Source organism: Mustela lutreola, chromosome 9, assembly GCF_030435805.1.
Source record: "Mustela lutreola isolate mMusLut2 chromosome 9, mMusLut2.pri, whole genome shotgun sequence".
Classification (NCBI taxonomy): Eukaryota; Metazoa; Chordata; class Mammalia; order Carnivora; family Mustelidae; genus Mustela; species Mustela lutreola.
In genome coordinates, this window is record NC_081298.1 from 96,981,483 (window position 1) to 97,000,024 (window position 18,542).

The following is an 18,542-nucleotide window of genomic DNA, read 5'->3' on the forward strand; positions in this document are numbered from 1 at the left end:
ATTCTGCCCCTCCTCATAAAGAAGCAAAAACCCCCACTAACACTTCTGTCCTCTAGGAAATGCTGGAGAAAGCTGCCCTCCTTCTCCCAGCCCTGGCTTGTTCTTCCTCGGGAAGAGGGGCTATGGGAGCATCGCTCCCCCACTAGGCTGGCTCTGGAGGATTCTCTTTCGTTTCCGCCTCTTTCATCTTCTCTTACCACCTGTCCAGGCCATAAGCACCCCCAAAAGAGGGCTTCCTTTACCTTACCCATCATCCTAAACCACCCTGCTCACCTTCCTTCATCTACAGCAGGAAAGACCTATGGTCCTATGACCCTAGGACTAAGGGGAGCTTAGAAGCTTGTAGAAGGCCCTGAACATTCTCTGCCCTGGTGTAACCAATGGTGCACTTGATACCCTATTCTGATGCTTTTCTGGTTCCTTGAGTCTGGAAGGGAGGAAGAATATGATTAATTAGCCCCTCTGATCTAGGCAGCACTTTATGTAGTTGCATGATAATTAGTTATGTAATGACTATCTTTCCCATACAACAGTGAGAAATTTGAGGGCAGAATCCACCTGATTCACTTTGGATTTCCAGAACATCCAGCACATTGCCTTGCTCATTGTTTGCATCTCACAAACATTTACTGAATTAAATCATGAATATACAATTTCTAAAAGTCCAGTTAATAAACTTATCATATATGGATAAATATGTATATATGTGTATATACGTGTGTATACATATAAATGTATGTGTGTGTGTAATGATACAATATTAAAAGAGTAAGGGATGAAAAAAATTTATAAAATCACCTTAAGCCCACAACCTGAATATAACTACACACTGTGTAATGTAGTGAAGTGAATTTTCCTCTATTCTTTCTTCCTATCCTATAAATATGTACATATTTATTTATATTTACTTGGTTGCATTTTATGTTTTCATCTGCATACCTTTTTTGTTTGTTTGTAAGACTATGTTTAAAAGCATGGGGCGCTTGGGTGGCCCAATGTGTTAGGCCTCTGCCTTCAGCTCAGATCATAGTCTCAGGGTCCTGGGATTGAGCCCAGCATTAGGCTCTCTGCTCAGCAGGGAGTCTGCTTCCCCCCTCCCTCTACCTGCTCCTCTGCCTACTTGTGATCTCTCTTTCAAATAAACAAATAAAATTAATAATAATAATAATAAATAAACAAATAAATAAAATCTTAAAAAAAAAGACTATGTTTAGAAGCAGTCTTAGGTTTACAAGAATATTAAGAGGGAAGTACAGAGATTCCCCATAACCCTCAACCACACATACCCATAGCCTCTCCCCTTAGTAACATCCCCCACCAGAGCAGCACATTTGCTATAACTCAGGAAACTACACATCATACTGACACATCATAATCACACAGCATCTATAGTTTACATTAGGGTTCACTCTAGGTGTTGCACATTGTATGGGTTTGGACAAGTGCAGAGTCAGAGTACTTTTGTGTATAATGCTACTTCCTTTCCTGCTTGTTTCACGTGTTGCCTTGTAGTGCATTCTCAAAAAAGGAATCTTTGTGTTAGAGGGCATACATATTTTTAAACCTCTTGAAACATATTTCCAGTGGCTTTTCAAAAGTCATACATTATACGTTCTTGCCATCAGCTGCGTGTGAAAGTACTACTCTTATCAAACCCTCTCCAGGAGAGTATAGTTCAACTGCTAAAATTTATTCTAATATGATAGGTCAATAAATGGGTTCTTTATTCCACAAAAATTTACTGTTAGTCTACAGTGCCTTTCAGGCTAAAAACACAAAAGTTCTCACTCTCACAGGATTACCAGTATAAAGGGGAATAACATGAAACAGAAAGTACGGTACTTTCTCCAAACCCCAAATTTGTGACTATCTATAGAGTTATGCTGGGTTAGGCTCCCTCACTGCTAAGAGACCACCTCTCTCAAGCCAATCTCATAGGAAAAAGTGATTCCTATTCTAGCTGACTATTACATAGTTCACACCGCTGTACTTACTGTTACACATTCAAAGAATATCAGGCAATAGGCATTAGGAGAGTGCATGATGTGATTAGCACTGGGTGTTATATGCAACTTATGAATTATTGAACACTACATCTGAAATTAATGATGTACTCTATGTTGGCTAATTGAATTTAAATTTTTTAGAAAAGGAATATTGGTTAAATGAAAAAAAAAAAAAAAAAGCGATTCCCCAGCATATCTGCACTGGAAAAAATTACTGTAAACAAAGTTAAAGTTCTTGGCATTTGCCAAAATTATGAAAAATATTTTAAATAAGCCACAGAGACAAAGGGCTAGTATACAAAGAACACCTAGAAAGAGCATTAAGAAAAAAAGACCAACAACCAATAAAGAAAATGGGCAAAAGATACGGCCAGTTCACAGAAAAAGAAATACAAATGGCCCTTCAGTGTATGAAAAGCTGCTCACCCAAAGTAAGATTTAGCACACTGTGGCTCAGGGGCCAAACCTGACCACTATGTGTTTTGTTGTTGGCACACAGCTGCGCCCATTCATATACATTCTGTCTGTGTCTTCTTTCATGCTAACAGCACAGGAGTTCAATAGAACAGAGACTGTATGGCTCACAAAACCAGAAATATTTATTATCTGACCCTTTACAGAAAACATGTGCTGACCTGTGACCTAGAGGAACAGAAATTAAATGGCATTTAGATGTTATTTTCCATTTATCAGATTGTCAAAAATCCAACAGTTTGAAAATAGTTTGCAGGACCTTCTGATGCATCTTAAAAAGAGTAAATGGGTAAGTAAAACTCCTTAAGTGGCACTTTGGTGATATTGACCTTAGCTCATAATTTATACACTCTTTGATCCAACAGTTTCACTTTTGGGAACTTACTCTGCAAATGCATGTGAACATGTATGTCTGCCCACAGGATTTATTGCAACTCTGTTGCCCTGCTGGAAAAGATTTGAACCACTACCTCTGGCCAACAGAGGACTGGTTAAAATTATGGTTCATCTGTACAAAGGAATAGTATATAATCATCTAAAAGGAGGAAGCCCTCTATACACTGAATACCATCTATAACACATCTTTATGATAATATTTTTCAGTGAAGAAAGCAAATTACAAAAGAGTACAAAGTACAAAATGCTAGCTGTGAATTAAAAGGGGGTGAGGATGAGATTAGATGTTCATCTTTCTTACCTGCGCACAAAGAACTCTGGAAGGATGCAGAAAGGCCTGATGATGGCTCAAATGTGGGGACTGGATAGAAGGGGCAGCTTTATGACTTCTTACTATATATCCCTTTATATTGTTTGATCATTGAGCCATGTTAATTCACTGATTAGTTGAGCACCTAATAGGTGCCAGACACTATTCTAGAGGCTGCGGAAAGAAAGAAAAATCTAAGTGTTCCTGGAAGCTTATATTCTACTAGAAGAGACAGTAAATAAACAAGACAAACAAATAAAACAGGGTATATGTTAGATGGCAATAAGGTGATAAGGAGAAGAAAACAGTAAAAATAGGAAGGAGGATACAAAGTGTGAGATGTGTGCTGGAGGAGAGCAGGCAGGTGGAGTGACCAAAGGGAATCTAACCAAGAAGGTGACTTTTAAGGAAGAAATGAAAGGAAATGGAAGAGTGACCAGGAGAATGTATTATCAATTCAAAACATTAAATAAAAGAGCAATCATTCCATTTAATCTTTCTAGCAACCCTATTAGAAGTTATTTATGAGGTTATTACTATAAATGATATTTGTATCCTCATCATAAATTATTATATTATGATCCCAAGGGGTTGCTTGCACAGAGTTGAGACAAGAAATGTTAACCCCTCCAATCCCAGTACTGAGATACAGGGAAACAAAACGTGTGTGAGGAGTACATGGGTGGCACCTAAGCCAGGGTTGGGGAGTGAGGAGAGAGGATGGCAGACCCTGAAGACTGTGAGGGTAATGGCCCCTCCAGGACTGAAGGAAGAATACTTGGAAAAGGAAATGGCTGCAAAAAGCAGAGATGAGAAAAGATACAGCAAGTGGTTTAAAAATAATTGGAGTGAGGTCTTGATCAGGGAGCTCTACAACTAAATAAGAGCAGCAAGAAGTCAAGTTCAGACACTAAAAGCCCTGAGAAGCCCCATAAGAAACTGCAGATTGGATAACTCACAGAATCCCCTTCTCTTCTCCCTTACTTGCCTCTACAGCGTGTTTTCCAACCTCAGCACTACTGACCTCTTGGACCAGTTAATTCTTTGTTGTAGCGAGTTGTCTTGTGCATTATATAGGCTGTATCTCCACCACTAGATGCCAATAGCAGCACCCCACCCCCCCACCCCAGTTGTGACAACCAAAGGTTTTTCCAGATACTTCCTGCAATCCCCCATAGGGCAAAATCATCCCTGGTTACAAAGCACTGGTCTAAAGGATGAACAAGCTTTGTCATTTTTGTTTTTTTTCAGCTAGATGGTCATGTAACACAGTTTTGGTCAATGAAATATGAGATCTACTGGATTGTCCTTCCTTTTTTCAACCATCTTGAATGAGAGCAAGAGCAACAGCAGCCCTTTGCAGCCATGAGATGATAAACATAACAGAAAGGACATGAGAATCACAGAGATGGTGGTCCCTACATCTTTAAGCCAACGCACCACGTACCTCCAGACTTCTTGTTATGAAGGTAAGATAACTCTATGTGTTTAGGCCTCCAAGTTGAGGTTTTCTGTTATTTGCAGCTGAAAGCAATCCTAACTATTAAACCATACAAAAGTATCTGGATTTCATCCCAGAGATAATTAGGATCCACTAAAGTATTCTAAAAAATAAAAAAGAATAAAATCATCAGACCTACAGTTTGGAAAGATCATTTTGCCACAAAACACAATCTTTGCTATGAAGCAAGATGGGAGGCAGATAGATCATGGAAAATGCCATTATGCAAGATAAGCAAAAGCAGAATGGGGCTTGGATCAGATCAATTAATTCAATGATGGTGGGAATAAAATGGAGGGGTCACATTGAGAGACACTGAGAGGCAAAATGGACTGACCCTAAGCAACTAGATATACACAGTGAGTAAGATACATCATACTTCTGGCGTGGGTGATGCCCTACATGGTACGTAAGAGAAAGAGCAACTGACAGAGAAAGACATATTCCATTGCAGCCAGGTTGAATCTGAAATGATTATGGCACACACAAGTGGTAACTTTCAGGGCATTTAGATACACAGGTCTAGAAGTCAGCAAAGAACAAGGGAGTGGTAATTTGTAAAATATATGTAGGATATAATTCTAAATTTTATTTTTTTAAAGATCTTATTTATTTGAGATAATAAGCGGGGGGAGGGGTAGAAGAGAGGGAGAAGCAGACATCCCCCTGAGCAGGGATCCCAGTGCAGGGCTTAATCCAGGACTCCAGGATCATGGCCTGAGCTGAAGGCAGACACTTAACTGACTGAACTATCCAGGCGCCTTAATTCTAAATTTTAAATTTCAGTAAAATAACATTATTTATTACAAAAGTGGTATCATTGAAGTATAGAATATTTAAACATACAACTAAGCAAAAGAAATTTAAAAATACACAGACACATTTATAAAATCCCAGCATCCAGATATAATTTGCAATAAAATGTACTTACATATACGTGTGAATATACAAACATAAATAGCCCTATACTGCACAGGCTATATGGTTTTACTCACTTAAAAACACACCATAAACATCTTTCTACTTCAATTAATATTCACCTATTTTTCTACTTCAATTAATATTCACCTATTTTTCTGATTTTTTATTATATAAACAGTTCTGAGATCAATTGTCCTCATAGTAAAATTTCTGTCCATATCCCCAGTTATTTCCTTAGAATAAATTCCTAATTGTGGAACTTCGGCTAAATGGTATACATGTTTTTAAGGTTTTCGATAGAGGTTCGCAAATCACTCTCTAGAGAGGCTGTAGCAATCTGCGTTCCCATAATACTGTGTGCAAGGACTCATTTCCCCACACTTTCTGTAAAACTGGAATTAAATACATAAGCACTCAAGTCTTAAAAAAAATTATAAAATAAAAATGTTAACCTCGCTGTTGCTTTTATTTGGCGTTTGTTTAATTCTAGAACTCGGGTGGTGTATGTTTTATCAGCAATTTGTAATTTCTCCTTGGCAAACTGCTGATTCTCGTGCCTTCTCTACTATTCTTTGGGACACCGATCTTCTATTGATTGGTAAAAGCTTTTTATATGTTATAAATGTTAACCCTTCTTCATTAAGGCTGCATTTTTCTCTTAGTTTGCATTCACCATTTAATTTTAGGGTACATTTGGATAAACAGGTATGTAAAATTATTAGAATTGTCAAGGTTTGAAATGGCTGTTGTGAAGAGTGGGAACGAGATGGCAATCAGAGACTGAAGTACTACTTGAAAGGCTCAGCTGAGGTTTGATGCCATGAATTTCTAATGGCTTCAATCTGCAAAGCTGTAGCAGCATTTGGTTACTTCAGCTCCGAGGGCAAAAGGGGAGAAAGTGGGATGTACTTCGAGTTGTTTTAATCAGGAACTGGACAAAGAAGCGAGTTGTGTGCATTAGCAAACACCCTGCTGACTCCAGAAGACTGCTTGAGATCCTCTCTCTCCCTCCCTCAGCCCCTCCCCACTAAAATAAATAAATAAGTCTTAAAAAAAAAAAAAACCACACACGCAAACAAAAAAGATGATATAATTTCTGATATTTGCTTTAAAATAAACAAGTAGGGAAGAGAAAGGCTATTGATGGGTTGATGAGTCCCATGGGGTTCATTATGCTTTCTACCTACTTTTGTTTATGTTTTAAATTTTCTATAATAAAGCATTAATATGCATTTATTAAAAGTATGCTGCTGAAATGATGGACCACGTGGACAAAATAAGAGGCAACTGATGCTCTGGAAGAAATTAGGAGCAATCAGGGGCCTCTGCGTAGTTGAAGACCAGATTCAGCTGAGTGAGAACAGGACATTTTTCACAATTTTCTTCGAACATATTTATTATTATTGCCTTGAATCCATTTGTTCTATCTTTTTCGTTTAAAACAATTATTTTTCTATCTGTTATATTCACCTTCATATTTTAAATTCTCTTAACTCATTTTCTTTGCAGCTAGGATTGTTACCCATCACACTCAGAATTCATTTTCAGCCAGCAAGTCTATTTACTGGATCTAACCCATTTTATTTTCCATTTCCATTTCCTTGAATTCTCTTTTTATTTCATCCCATATTTTTTTAAAAGGAGCATTATCTCCCTGTGTCCCAACCACTATTTAATTCTAGAATATGAGGTGGGAAGGAGAAAGGTTGGAGGAGGGGGCAGAGAAACGGGGCCATGCCCTCTTTCAGCCCTAGCAAGATCACAAGACACACAATAAACACCAGACCATTCAATGAATTACCACATTCAATGGTCACTACTCAGGGTCATGCCGGCTGAAATGGAAAACTGCCAGGTACTTCCTGTGCCAAGCAGAACTCCAAAGTCCAGGAGCCTGTATGCTCTCACCCAGATATGTTCTTGCAACAGCTGGTTTGCAAGTGTCCTTGGAGGCTTTGGAACCTCCAGGTCCTCCCTGCCACCACTTCATTTTGGGGATATATTCACTAAAGAGTTGAGAGTAAACATTCAATTATTTGTGAAACATGATACCAGTACAGCCTTGAAGAAGGGGCAAAGCTGAGATTCCTCTGATGTGCGGTTGCCCAGGGAAGGAGGCCCCAGAGACCAGACTTCCTAGGGAGGTGAGGAGTTGACTGATGGCCAGGCCTTTGATGACCTAGGAAGGGTGAACCCTGGACCTTGAGGTCTGTGCAGACGACATACTGCATCTTGCCACCCCTGAGAAGACCTTTCTAAAATCAGGTTGCATGTCATCTAAGATCCTCTCTCAAAAAGAAGCCATTAGCTTGCTTTATCCTCAACCCTGGCTCAGATTTGCCACTGTAAATAGAAATGTCAGGTTTTATATCTGAACTCTGAGGTCACTACATACCAACCCTGGCTAGAGAGCCAGAGAGGAAAATCAGTCCTCTGATTAGAGGACTTCTAATCAGAACCTCAGCCTCTTCCTTTTTATACAACATCCAGAGACAATAGGCAAAACAAAACACAGTGAAAGCAAACTATAAAAAAAAAAATTATAAAAGTACCCCTGGGACTAATATTACATTATATGTTAATAAAAAAATTATTTAAAAAAAAAGTAGTAGGCTCCAAAGGACATCATAGAATTATATGTGGATTTTCCACATAAGCACCATATTTCCACCCAGTTTTGTCATAAACAAGCCCCTGACATCAAGGTTGCAGGAGATGGATTTATACTGTGGGGACCCAAAAACTAAACCCATTTTTAAAAATATATGTCAATCTGTCATCTGAATGTATATTTGCACTATACTCTGATTTTCTATGTATTCAAAAACTCAATCTTTGTTTGAGGAATATCATTTAAATAAATGATAAAACTTGAAGAATGTTTTAAAAAAAAAACTCATTCAAGCAGCAGAAAATCAGTTTGGTCATTGAAACCATTGAGCATTTTCATGTATTTTTTTTTAAATTTCAGCTTGATTGAGGGATATTTTCAGGTATTTTTAAATGGCTCCTCTTATATAAACAGCATCTGTTCTCAAAAAAGGATCTTGAAGAGAGACAATCAGCCATCTTCCTAAGAGCATATATAAGTTTGCATTAAGGAAGGGACAAATAGGCTCTCTCAGACTCACATGTTTTTGTGTCTTCATGTCTCCCAGGAGGTTATCACACATCTCATACAGCCCCACAAACACAGCCCACACACAGGCATTTTCATGTATTTTTTTTTAAATTTCAGCTTGAAATTAAATTTCACATGCAGGGGAGCGCGCATGCGTGTGCGCACTGGGTGGGACTGAGAACCACTTCACGGAAAGGAGCAGGGGGAGGCTACTCCAAGAGTTTCTCTCACAGGGAGTCAAATACATGACAAACACACAATAGCCAGCCCCAGGCTACCTCATTCACTCACGTGAGCCCAAAGGAAACCAAACATCTTAAGCAAGATAAAGTTTTTAGAGTCCTCCCACACCCCACACCACCACCCACTGCCAGATTAGAGAATGCCAAGCTTAACTTTCAGACCAGAAGATCTGGGCACAGCAGAATCCCTCTGCTACAACCACGTAACATTTCTCTCCTGAGAACAAGGCCACTGATGGCCACCCAGGAGATAGCCTCGGCCCTCAGCCCTGGCCCAGCCAAGACTGGACAACTACCTGAGACAAAGGAATAGGCCGCTAGGATGTTGCTGAGCAAAGCCATGTCCACGCACTCGGTAATCAGCAGCTCCGTGCTACGGCGGCAGAAGGGCGGCCTCGACGTGGCATCCAGAGGAAGCCTCCTGGAAATGCTTGAGCCCGATCAAGGCGGCACCTCCCTCTCTTCTCTTCTGTTTGGGAACACAAAGTGAGTGATGAGAACACATTCTGCTTTCCTGAGGCTGTGTTCCAGGTACGCTGGACTCGAGAACAAAGAACCAGTCTCCTAAATGCCAGCCAGCCTTTCCAGCCAGGGATGGGGGCGCTTGTCCCTTTTGTTCTAGCCCGCTTCTTGACTTTCAAGGAAGGAGCAGTTCCTTCCATTTATGTTCTTTCCAGACTTTCCCTTTTCTCTTCCCCATCTCCTCCCCAGTTCCCCTTTAACACTTTCCCCTCACCTTCCCTGGAACTTTTTACTGCATTCTGTCTGGCTCACCTCTTAGGCACAGCCCATCATTCACTTTAATCACTCACTGTAACCCCAAGTGGCAGCACACTCCTTTCCTGGCTCTGCTTTCTCCAGCACGGACAGCACTGGTGTACTTTGATCACTTTGCCTCATCCCACAGATCACCAGATGGGTGTCTTTGGCAGTGGGTCAGAGCTGGCTGTTCCAGAACTACCAAAGTGGTTCCGGTTCTTAAATGCCCACAGGAACTTGGGAGCTTGAGCCCACTCTCTGCCCCCAGTTCCATGACTCCACTTGTGACCATGATGGGCCAATCACACACACACACACACAGACACATACACACACACACACACACACACACACAGCCTGCAGAACCGTCCCACCAGGGTTCAGAAGAGGGACTTAGTTGCTCCATGTTAAGCGGCTCAGCCTGTGCTTGACGGAGCACCTCCTCTCCCAGCTGCTGCTGCGGCCGCTCAGACCCAGCACTGTCATTACCCAGTTCACCCAGTGAGGCTCTCGCTGAGATGGAGACGGGAAGAAGCAGCAATGACCTCAAGAACTCCTCAGCTCTAAACTAAGGACGGGGAACTAAGTCACAGCGAGTGGACGGATGTCAGGATGCGGAAAGCTAAAGAAGCAGAAGGCTCCAGTCCTTGGAGAAGACACAGGTTCTCAGGTGGGACACGGTCTCAATAACGTGGACCACACAAGAGGGCCAGGGGAACTGCAATTCCGCAAGTGAAGAGACTGGGTCACAACAGAGAAGACAACTCACATTCTGGTGGATTCCAATGGGCTCAGGGAAAACCACAGCAAGGAAAGAAAGCCCAACCCACAGGTAAGAGAGGAATGATGGCAAGGTCCTTGGAGCGGCTAGAGGCCCAAGAGTAGCAGGATGGGGGCGCCTGGGTGGCTCAGTGGGTTGAAGCCTCTGCTTTCGGCTCAGGTCGTGGTCTCAGGGTCCTGGGAAACGAGCCCCGCATTGGGCTCTCTGCTCGCGGGGAACCTGCTTCCCCCTCTCTCTCTCCCTGCCTGCCTCTCTGCCCACTTCTGGTCTCTGTCTGTCAAATAAATAAATAAAATCTTTAAAAAAAAAAAAAAAAAAAAGAAGAGTAGCAGGATGAAGAGCTGGAGCTTCAGGAGCTCTGAAAAGGGGCCCGCTGCTGCTGAGGGACTCTGCTTCTCTGGGCCAGAGCCCCAGGCCTTCTTCAACAAGCATATGAGTTCTTAAAAGGTCACAACTCTGTGATGCAGGTGAAGAGTTGGAACCGCCACTCTGAGTTCAGACACTATTCTGCAGATGTGAGGTCTTTGGGACCAAGGAAGAGAGTGGAGTCACTGGAAAATGTCTGAGGATGTGGTGGTGCAAAGCTACTTCGGATCCATTCCCTTCTATCATTCCCCACTACTTCTATAGCATAGGTCTCACCATTCCATTTCTGGGAGGTTTGCCACAATGCACACCAAATCCTTCTGTTAACGCCTTCTTCCTGCTCAATCTAGCACACGCTCTCACCAACAGGGTCATCTCCATAAAGTACAAATCTAATTACTTTACTCCACAGCCCAAACGTTCAACTAATCCCCATTATACTTTTTAGCACAAAACACAGCCACCTCCATAATATCTGACCCCTACCTTAGCTCCTAATTCATCTTCTAATCGAGTCTACACCCATACACATATGCACAGAAATGTAGGCATACCTAGTGCTCCAACATTACCAGCTTACTTTTAGTTCCCCAAAGACACCAAGTTCTTTTATCTTTTCATGCATTTGATCACGCTTTTCCTTTTGCTTAAAATGCCCCCGCCTCCCCTTATCGGTTTGGCAACATTTCCTTTAAAGAAATTCAAAAGTCCTATAGCAATCTCAAATCTCAATGACTTTTTTTTTTTTTCAGAAATAGAAAAATCCATACTAAAGTTCATATGGAATCTCAAGGAATCTCAAATACCCAGGAGAATCTTGAAAAAGAACTAAGTTGGAAGTCTCACACTTTGATTTCAAAATTTATTACAAAGCTCCGATAAGCAAAACAGTGTGGTACTGGCATAAAGACGGGCATGTGGACCAATGGAATAGACCAGAGAGCTCAGAAATAAGCCCTTACCCCTTGTCAAATGATTTTCAACAAGGGAGCCAAGACCATTCATTGAGGAAAGACCAGTCCCTTCAACAAATGGTGTTGAGAAAACTGAGCTTCCACATGCAAAAGAATGAAGTTGAACCCTTACCTTGTATCATATTAAAATTTAACTAGAGGAGTGCCTGGGTGGCTCAGTGGGTTAAGCGTTTGCCTTCAGCTCAGGTCATGGTGTCAGGTTCCTGGGATGGAGGCCTGCATCAGGCTCTCTGCTCAGCCGGGAGCTCGCCTCCCCCTCTCTTTCCGCCTGCCTCTCTGCCTACTTGTGATCTCTCTCTCTGTCAAATAAGTAAAATCTTTAAAAAAAATCTTAACTAGAAATAGATCAAAGTTCTAAATGCAAGAGCTAAAATTATAAAACTCTTAGAAGAAAACACATGGAAAGAGCTTTATGACATTGGATTTATGACAATGATTCCTTAGATATGACACCAAAAGCACAGGCAACAAATGTTAAAATAAACTGGACTACATCAAAACTTAAAACTTCTATGCGTCAAAAGACACAATTAACAAGGTGAAAAGGCAACCCACAAAATGCAAGAAAATATTTGCAAACCATATATCTGATTGGAGGTTAATATCCAGATTATATAAAGAGCTCCTAGAATCTCAACAACAAAAAACAACCTGATTAAAAAAAATAAGCAATGGACCTGAAAAGACATTTCTCCAAAAAAGATACGCAAAAATGATCAATAAGCTTACTAAGGAACTACAAATCAAAACCACAACAAGATACCTCTTCACACCCATTAGGATAGCTAGTAGTACAAAAAAAAAAAAGGAAAGAAGGAAGGAAGGAGAGAAAGAAAGGAAAAGGAAATAACAAGTGTTGGAGAAGATTGAGAGGAATTGGAACCCTCATATTTTTGATGGGAGAGTAAAATGGTCGAGGCACGATGGAAAACAGGGTGGCAGTTCCTCAAAAAATGAAACCTAAAATTACCATAAGATCAAGCAATTCTATATCTCGGTACATGTTCAAAAGAACAGAAAGCAGGGACTCAAAAAGATATTTGCACACCAATTATTAATGAAGTATTAGTCACAGCAGCCTAATGGTAGAAGCAACTGACATTCCATCCACAGATGAATGAACAAAATGTGGTGTGTGTATACATATATATGTACACACACACACACACACACACACACACAATGGAGTATTATTCACAGCCTTCAAAGAAAGGAATTTGTGACACATGCTACAACATAGATGAACCTCGAGGACATTAAGCTAAGTGAAATAAGCCAGTCACAAAAGAACTGTAATGAACAGAAACACTGTATGATTCCACGTATGTGAAATACCTACAGTAGTCATATTCAGAGACAGAGAGCAGAATGGTGGTTGTCAGCGACTGGGGAAAGGAGCCATTAGAAGTTATTGTTTAGTGGGTACAGGGTACAAAGTTCCAGTTTTGCAAGATGAAAAGTATTCTGGAAATGGATGGTTGCACAACAGTGTAAATTCACTTAATGCCACTGAACTGTAAGTTTAAAACAGTTAAGCTAATAAATTTGTGTTGTGTGTATTTCAGCACAATTTTAAAATAATAACAAAAATAAGGTGTTCATGTGGTACAACAGTGAATTTTAAAAGTGTTGCTCCATTTAGGGAATCCTGCAAACCAATTCTGGTTTTAAGTTAACAGAAATGGTGGTAGAATTATTTTATACTGATATTAAAATTGAAGCAAATAAAATTCCAATGTATATCTACACATAAATGTAGTTTAATTTTAAATTTAAAAAGTTATTTCACTTTTAAAATTGGAGAGTAAATAATTGTAATCTACCACATTTAGAGATTAAGAGGAAAAACATATCACACCACCAGATGCAAAAATGTGTTTGTCTAAAATTTGATAAAAATTCATGACTGAGAGGGAAAAAAAGAAAGGTCCACTGCAGTGAAGCTCTACATCACCCAGACCTTTTTCTTTGGCAATCAAAGTATCCAAATACTCTTCTAATATAGCACCCACGATATGGTAATTGAATGATCAGTTTACAGGTTTTTCCCTAGACTGAAGAGGCATCTGATGTATCCTTGTCACTTGAAAATCTAGCATGGTGCCTGATGAAATGCTGGTTGGCTGAGAAACAAATAGAGCATTCAGGCATGAGCTTTATATGCATAAGTCTCTGAGGGTGTTTCTAAACAGGTCTGAGTGTGATTCACCTAGACGACCAAAGAATACCAGGGCTGACAGGCTCTGAGTGGGGTGCCAGGCAGAACACTTTGTCAGGACAATGAGAAGATCACATACAAGATGGAAAGTTCACTGTGGCACAGAAATTCTTCTGAGTCATGCCCCAGGCACTAACGGGGAGGGCTGCAGGAGCCAGAGGTAAGAAGAAGAGGGACGAAGAAGACAGGCCAAGGGTAAGGAAAGGTAACCTCTGGATGATCCATCCAAAGGAGTGACCAGGAAGATCCTCCATAGTTGGTCCACGTGGCACAAGTCAGCCTAGAGCAGAGGTCAGAGCATCTCTACTATAAGGGCCAGGGAGTACCTATTTCAGGCTTCATGGGCAATGGAGTCTCTGTCTCAACTCCTCAGCTTGGCCATTGCAGTACAAAAGCCACCACAGCCAAAATGTACACGAACAAGTGTGGCTATGTTCCAACAGAACTTTATTTGCAAAAATAGGTAGTGGATCCAGTTTGGTCCATGGGCCATTGTTTTCAGACCTCTGGTCTAAAGTCTTACTACTTAAAGTATGGTTCAAGGACCAGCATCATTGACATCACTTGGGAGCTTGTTGGACCTACATAATCTTGGACACCACCCGAGATTTTTAGAATCAAATTCCCATTTTATAAAATGCCCAGTAGAGTTTGCAAAGTGCTCTACCTGACCTCTGTGATTCCCCTTCAGCCTGAGCACTTAGTGCCTCCTTTATAAAGCTGACCTAGAGTACAAGGGCGAGTCCTCACCAGCCCTGCTGCTCAGGCAGTTCTCCAGGTGGTTACAGGACGCCTTAGTGAGGAGACCAAGACAGAGGGAGGGCAGGGCTTGGCAGAAGAGATTCTGCTCAGGACAGCATGGTCTTCAGAAGTTAGAAAAGTGATCAACACCAGAGCCAAACTCTAAATCCAAACCTTCTCCTTGACTCTCCCTTAATAGAGATGAGAAGTCCAAGTAGCTCTAGACACCTCCCCCTGGTGATCTGCCCTATCATTAAAACCTTTTTGCATCTCTTACTGTGGTGATGAATTTTATGAGTCAATCTGACAGGCCGTGGGGTGCCCAGATTAAACATTATTTCCGGGTGTGTCTGTGAGGGTGTTTCCAGATGAGGTTAGCATTTGAAATTGTGAACTCACAAAAGCAGACCACCCTCCCCACTGTGGGTGGGCATTATCTAGGCTGCTCAGGGCCCAATGGAAAGAAAGCTGGAGGGAGGAGGAATCTGCCTCCTTTTTCCTATCTTACTGCTTAAGTTGAGACAGCTCATCTCTTCTTCTCCAGCCTCAGTTTAGACTGTCACCTTCGGCTCCCCTCATTCCCAGGCCTTCAGACTCGAACTGAATGATACCACAGGCTCTTCTGGGTCTCCAGCTTGCAGATGGCAGACCCTGGGACTTCTTATGTATCTCCTAGTGGTAGGATATATATTCCCTACTGCTTCTGTTTCTCTGGAGAACAATCACCAATTCACCTACCAATATGAAGGTGAGGGGCATGAAGCACTCATCCACCCCCAAGTACAATTTTGTGGTCTGTTCCTCAGGGAAGTCCCTTACCGCTGGCTAGCTCCTAGAATCAGTGATTCTCAACTTCGGGCAGTTAGCCCCCCACAGGGGACATTGGCTATGTGCAGTAACATTTTTGGTTGTCACAACTGCAGTGGGTGTTAATACTGGCATCTAGTGGGCAGGAGGGAAGAATAGGCTAAACATTCTGCAGCATACAGCCTAGTCCCTCACAACAAAGAACTATCTGGTCCAAAATGTGAATGTATCAAGGTGGAGAAACCCGATTCTAAAACAAACATCATTACTTCATTTACCAGTCTAAGTGACTCTCAGTGTTTGTGAAGCATGTATGCATCACCAGTACTGTTGGGACAGTGTCAGAGAGAGGGCTGGCAGGCCTTGATCAGGACAGGAGTCCAAGCTCTAGGCCAGTAACTCAATATTCCCAGTGACCAGAACAGCTCACAGTAATGAAGCCCTCAAGGGGAATACATCTACCAGTAGCAGTTTATTAATTCATAACTGGGGAGTCAGCTAGCACCAGAGCTAAAGCAGGTCCTCTTGTAGACAACCGGATCCTGGGATTATCTTGGCAAGGACAAAATTACAACTATGGAGCTGCATATTTTCAAAGCTAGGGCTTTCTCCTGGTGATAACCCATTGGATTAACCCCACACTACTTAGGGGAAGTCATGCTTAGAGGACACTCCAGGTCCAGTCAACCAACATCACAGCACATTCTCTTTGGACAGAACCCACCAATTCTTACAAATCTTACTCTCCGATGGCCTTCTCTCATTCCTGACTCAAAGCTCCTTCAACTAATTACTGACAAACTGCAACACAATTGAAAAAACACAGCTTCTGTCCATCACTTACATCCCATAATTTTGTGTCCCTAAACAGACGCTGGTCTCTTGATGAAGATGACAGCCTATGAGCACCATCTCTTAGATGGAATGGCTAATTATATGCATTGAACATTATTTTCACTGGCTTCCATTTTAGAGGTAACCTCACTCCCAGTGCTGCAAAATCATATTCTCTGGAACTCTGAGTCCACTCATTTATCTTGCATGTAATCACTGAGTGTATAAAATGAAATGTGCCCAAGGCTGACAGATTTCATCTTATACTTCAGTAGCAGCAGTGAGTAGACCCCGGTGCATAAGCTGCTGTGCAAGTGACTATCTCATTACGCAGCATGCAGAGGGGGGTAAAAACTCATTATCCCCTTAGCTACCTGGGGAGGATGTGCTGTCAGGAACAGAGGATCATCTGGCAAATACAGTTCATCCCTGGTGATTCTGGTGCCAAGCAGTAGAGGTTCTGAAACTTGGTTGGCCCCAATTGGCTTCTCAGGCTCTGAAAGAAAAGAGAAATGGCACACACACACACACACAAAATCAGAAAGCCATCACGTGCTCAGAAGATCACGTCATGCCTTAGACCTAACATCGTCATGAACCCAGCAGAGAAACCCAGGCAAGGTTTACTTGGACCTCTGAAAAAAATGCAGTAGCATCTCCTGAGAGGGTAAAGCCTGCTGCCAGAGTTTCATACAGAGTTTGAGCCAGACAGCCAGAGACACCAAACTCCCAAGTTCATAGCAGAAAGGGAAGCAAGGGGTAAAAGACCAGCGGTGCAGGCTTCCTCTTCCCTCCCGCAGCCAAAGCCCACAACCACAGCTACCGTGGGATGTGTCCACGTGGCCCCTCATCCGTGAAGTTTTCAGGCCAGTCTCTTTGGAACAGGAAGGGAGGGAATTTGGCTCCCAGACAGCAGTGCCTAGATGGCCATGAAATGAAGTCTCACGCAGCTCTGTGTAGGCACAAAAAACCCAGAAGTGCTGATGCGTGGAATCCCACAGCCAGAGTCGCAAGGCCTCAAGCTATGTTCAACCCAGCTGGGGAGGCCACCAGGGGCCTCTGAACAACTAGATCTGCACAACTTCTTGATGTTGCCAGCTTCACTGAAAACTGTAGAGAAGGAATGAAATCCATCCCGGAGCTCCTGGGGCGCTGAGCAGTCCCCCGGCTCCCCTTATACACATGCGGTCCTTTGGACACACTTCTTGCTGACTCCTGCAGCATCTGACTTCTGCTTGTTTCTCCGTGTCTTACAGATACTCAGCCTCACAAAGGAATTGCGGCACCTTGCCATCTCCATTTTCCTGGTGACGAAATTAAGGGCAAGAACGAAAAAAGAAACTTAAAGCACAGGATCGATAGTTCTTTAGAGACTCGAGCACCAAAGCGTGGAAACAGGTCTTGGAGACCCACTCACCCTTCCCTCTACACTAGCGAAAACCACTCAAGAACTGTCCCCAGGATGGCCACATGGCATCTGAGAGGCAAAGGCTTGAATGGAAAAAGAGCTTCCAGACCACAGGATAGGAAGAGGATTCACGTGGTAGAAAGAAACCTGCTTTTCTCCACAGGACTGATAAACACCGGTGAGTGACACATCCAACATACTAACCTGCCAGCCACTTTGCTTCCTTTGCTGCCTCCAACTTCCCCTCCAACGTAGCAAACCATTTCCAGCGACACATCCTGGACCTCTGACATCGAATAGGGGGTGCGAGCTCCTTAAGGGCAGGGACCATGTCTTCCTTCTGCTCTCTGTTCCCAGGGCCTCCCACAGTTAAAATCACAGAGCCGGTGTTGAGAGACTGTGGGCGACTGACTCACACTCAGAAATCCCACTCTCCAACCAGAACCTTCTATCTTCTACTTCTCTCACCCGTGAAGTCAAAGGAACCTCTCTGAGACCTCAGACTTCTTATTAAGAAAATCTTTGGGATCTAGGACTAGGCAAAGAATTTTTTAGCCGTGACACCAAAATCAAATTCCAAAACAAGGAAAATTGATAATTTGGATATAATCAAGATAAAAAAAAATTTCTTCTGTGTTAAGGGGATGAAAAAAACAAACTATAGAAGTGGGGGGGTTGGGAAC

General features: G+C 42.1%; 1 protein-coding gene across 8 annotated transcripts in view; it reads right to left on the reverse strand.

Annotated features, from left to right (window-relative positions):
* EVA1A (eva-1 homolog A, regulator of programmed cell death) overlaps positions 1-18,542 on the reverse strand; it is a 50,055-nt gene that overhangs the window by 7,901 nt on the left and 23,612 nt on the right. For 4 of the 8 annotated variants that reach the window (XM_059188180.1, XM_059188177.1, XM_059188178.1 and 1 more), the window contains one exon: positions 9,268-9,440. In XM_059188180.1, coding sequence (XP_059044163.1) covers positions 9,268-9,313 — 46 coding nt within the window. In that variant the 5' untranslated portion in view covers positions 9,314-9,440. Of the gene's footprint in view, positions 1-9,267; positions 9,441-9,707; positions 9,877-13,109; positions 16,948-18,542 lie in introns of those variants that run through there. The other 4 variants (XM_059188181.1, XM_059188179.1, XM_059188174.1 and 1 more) reach the window with 4 other exon arrangements.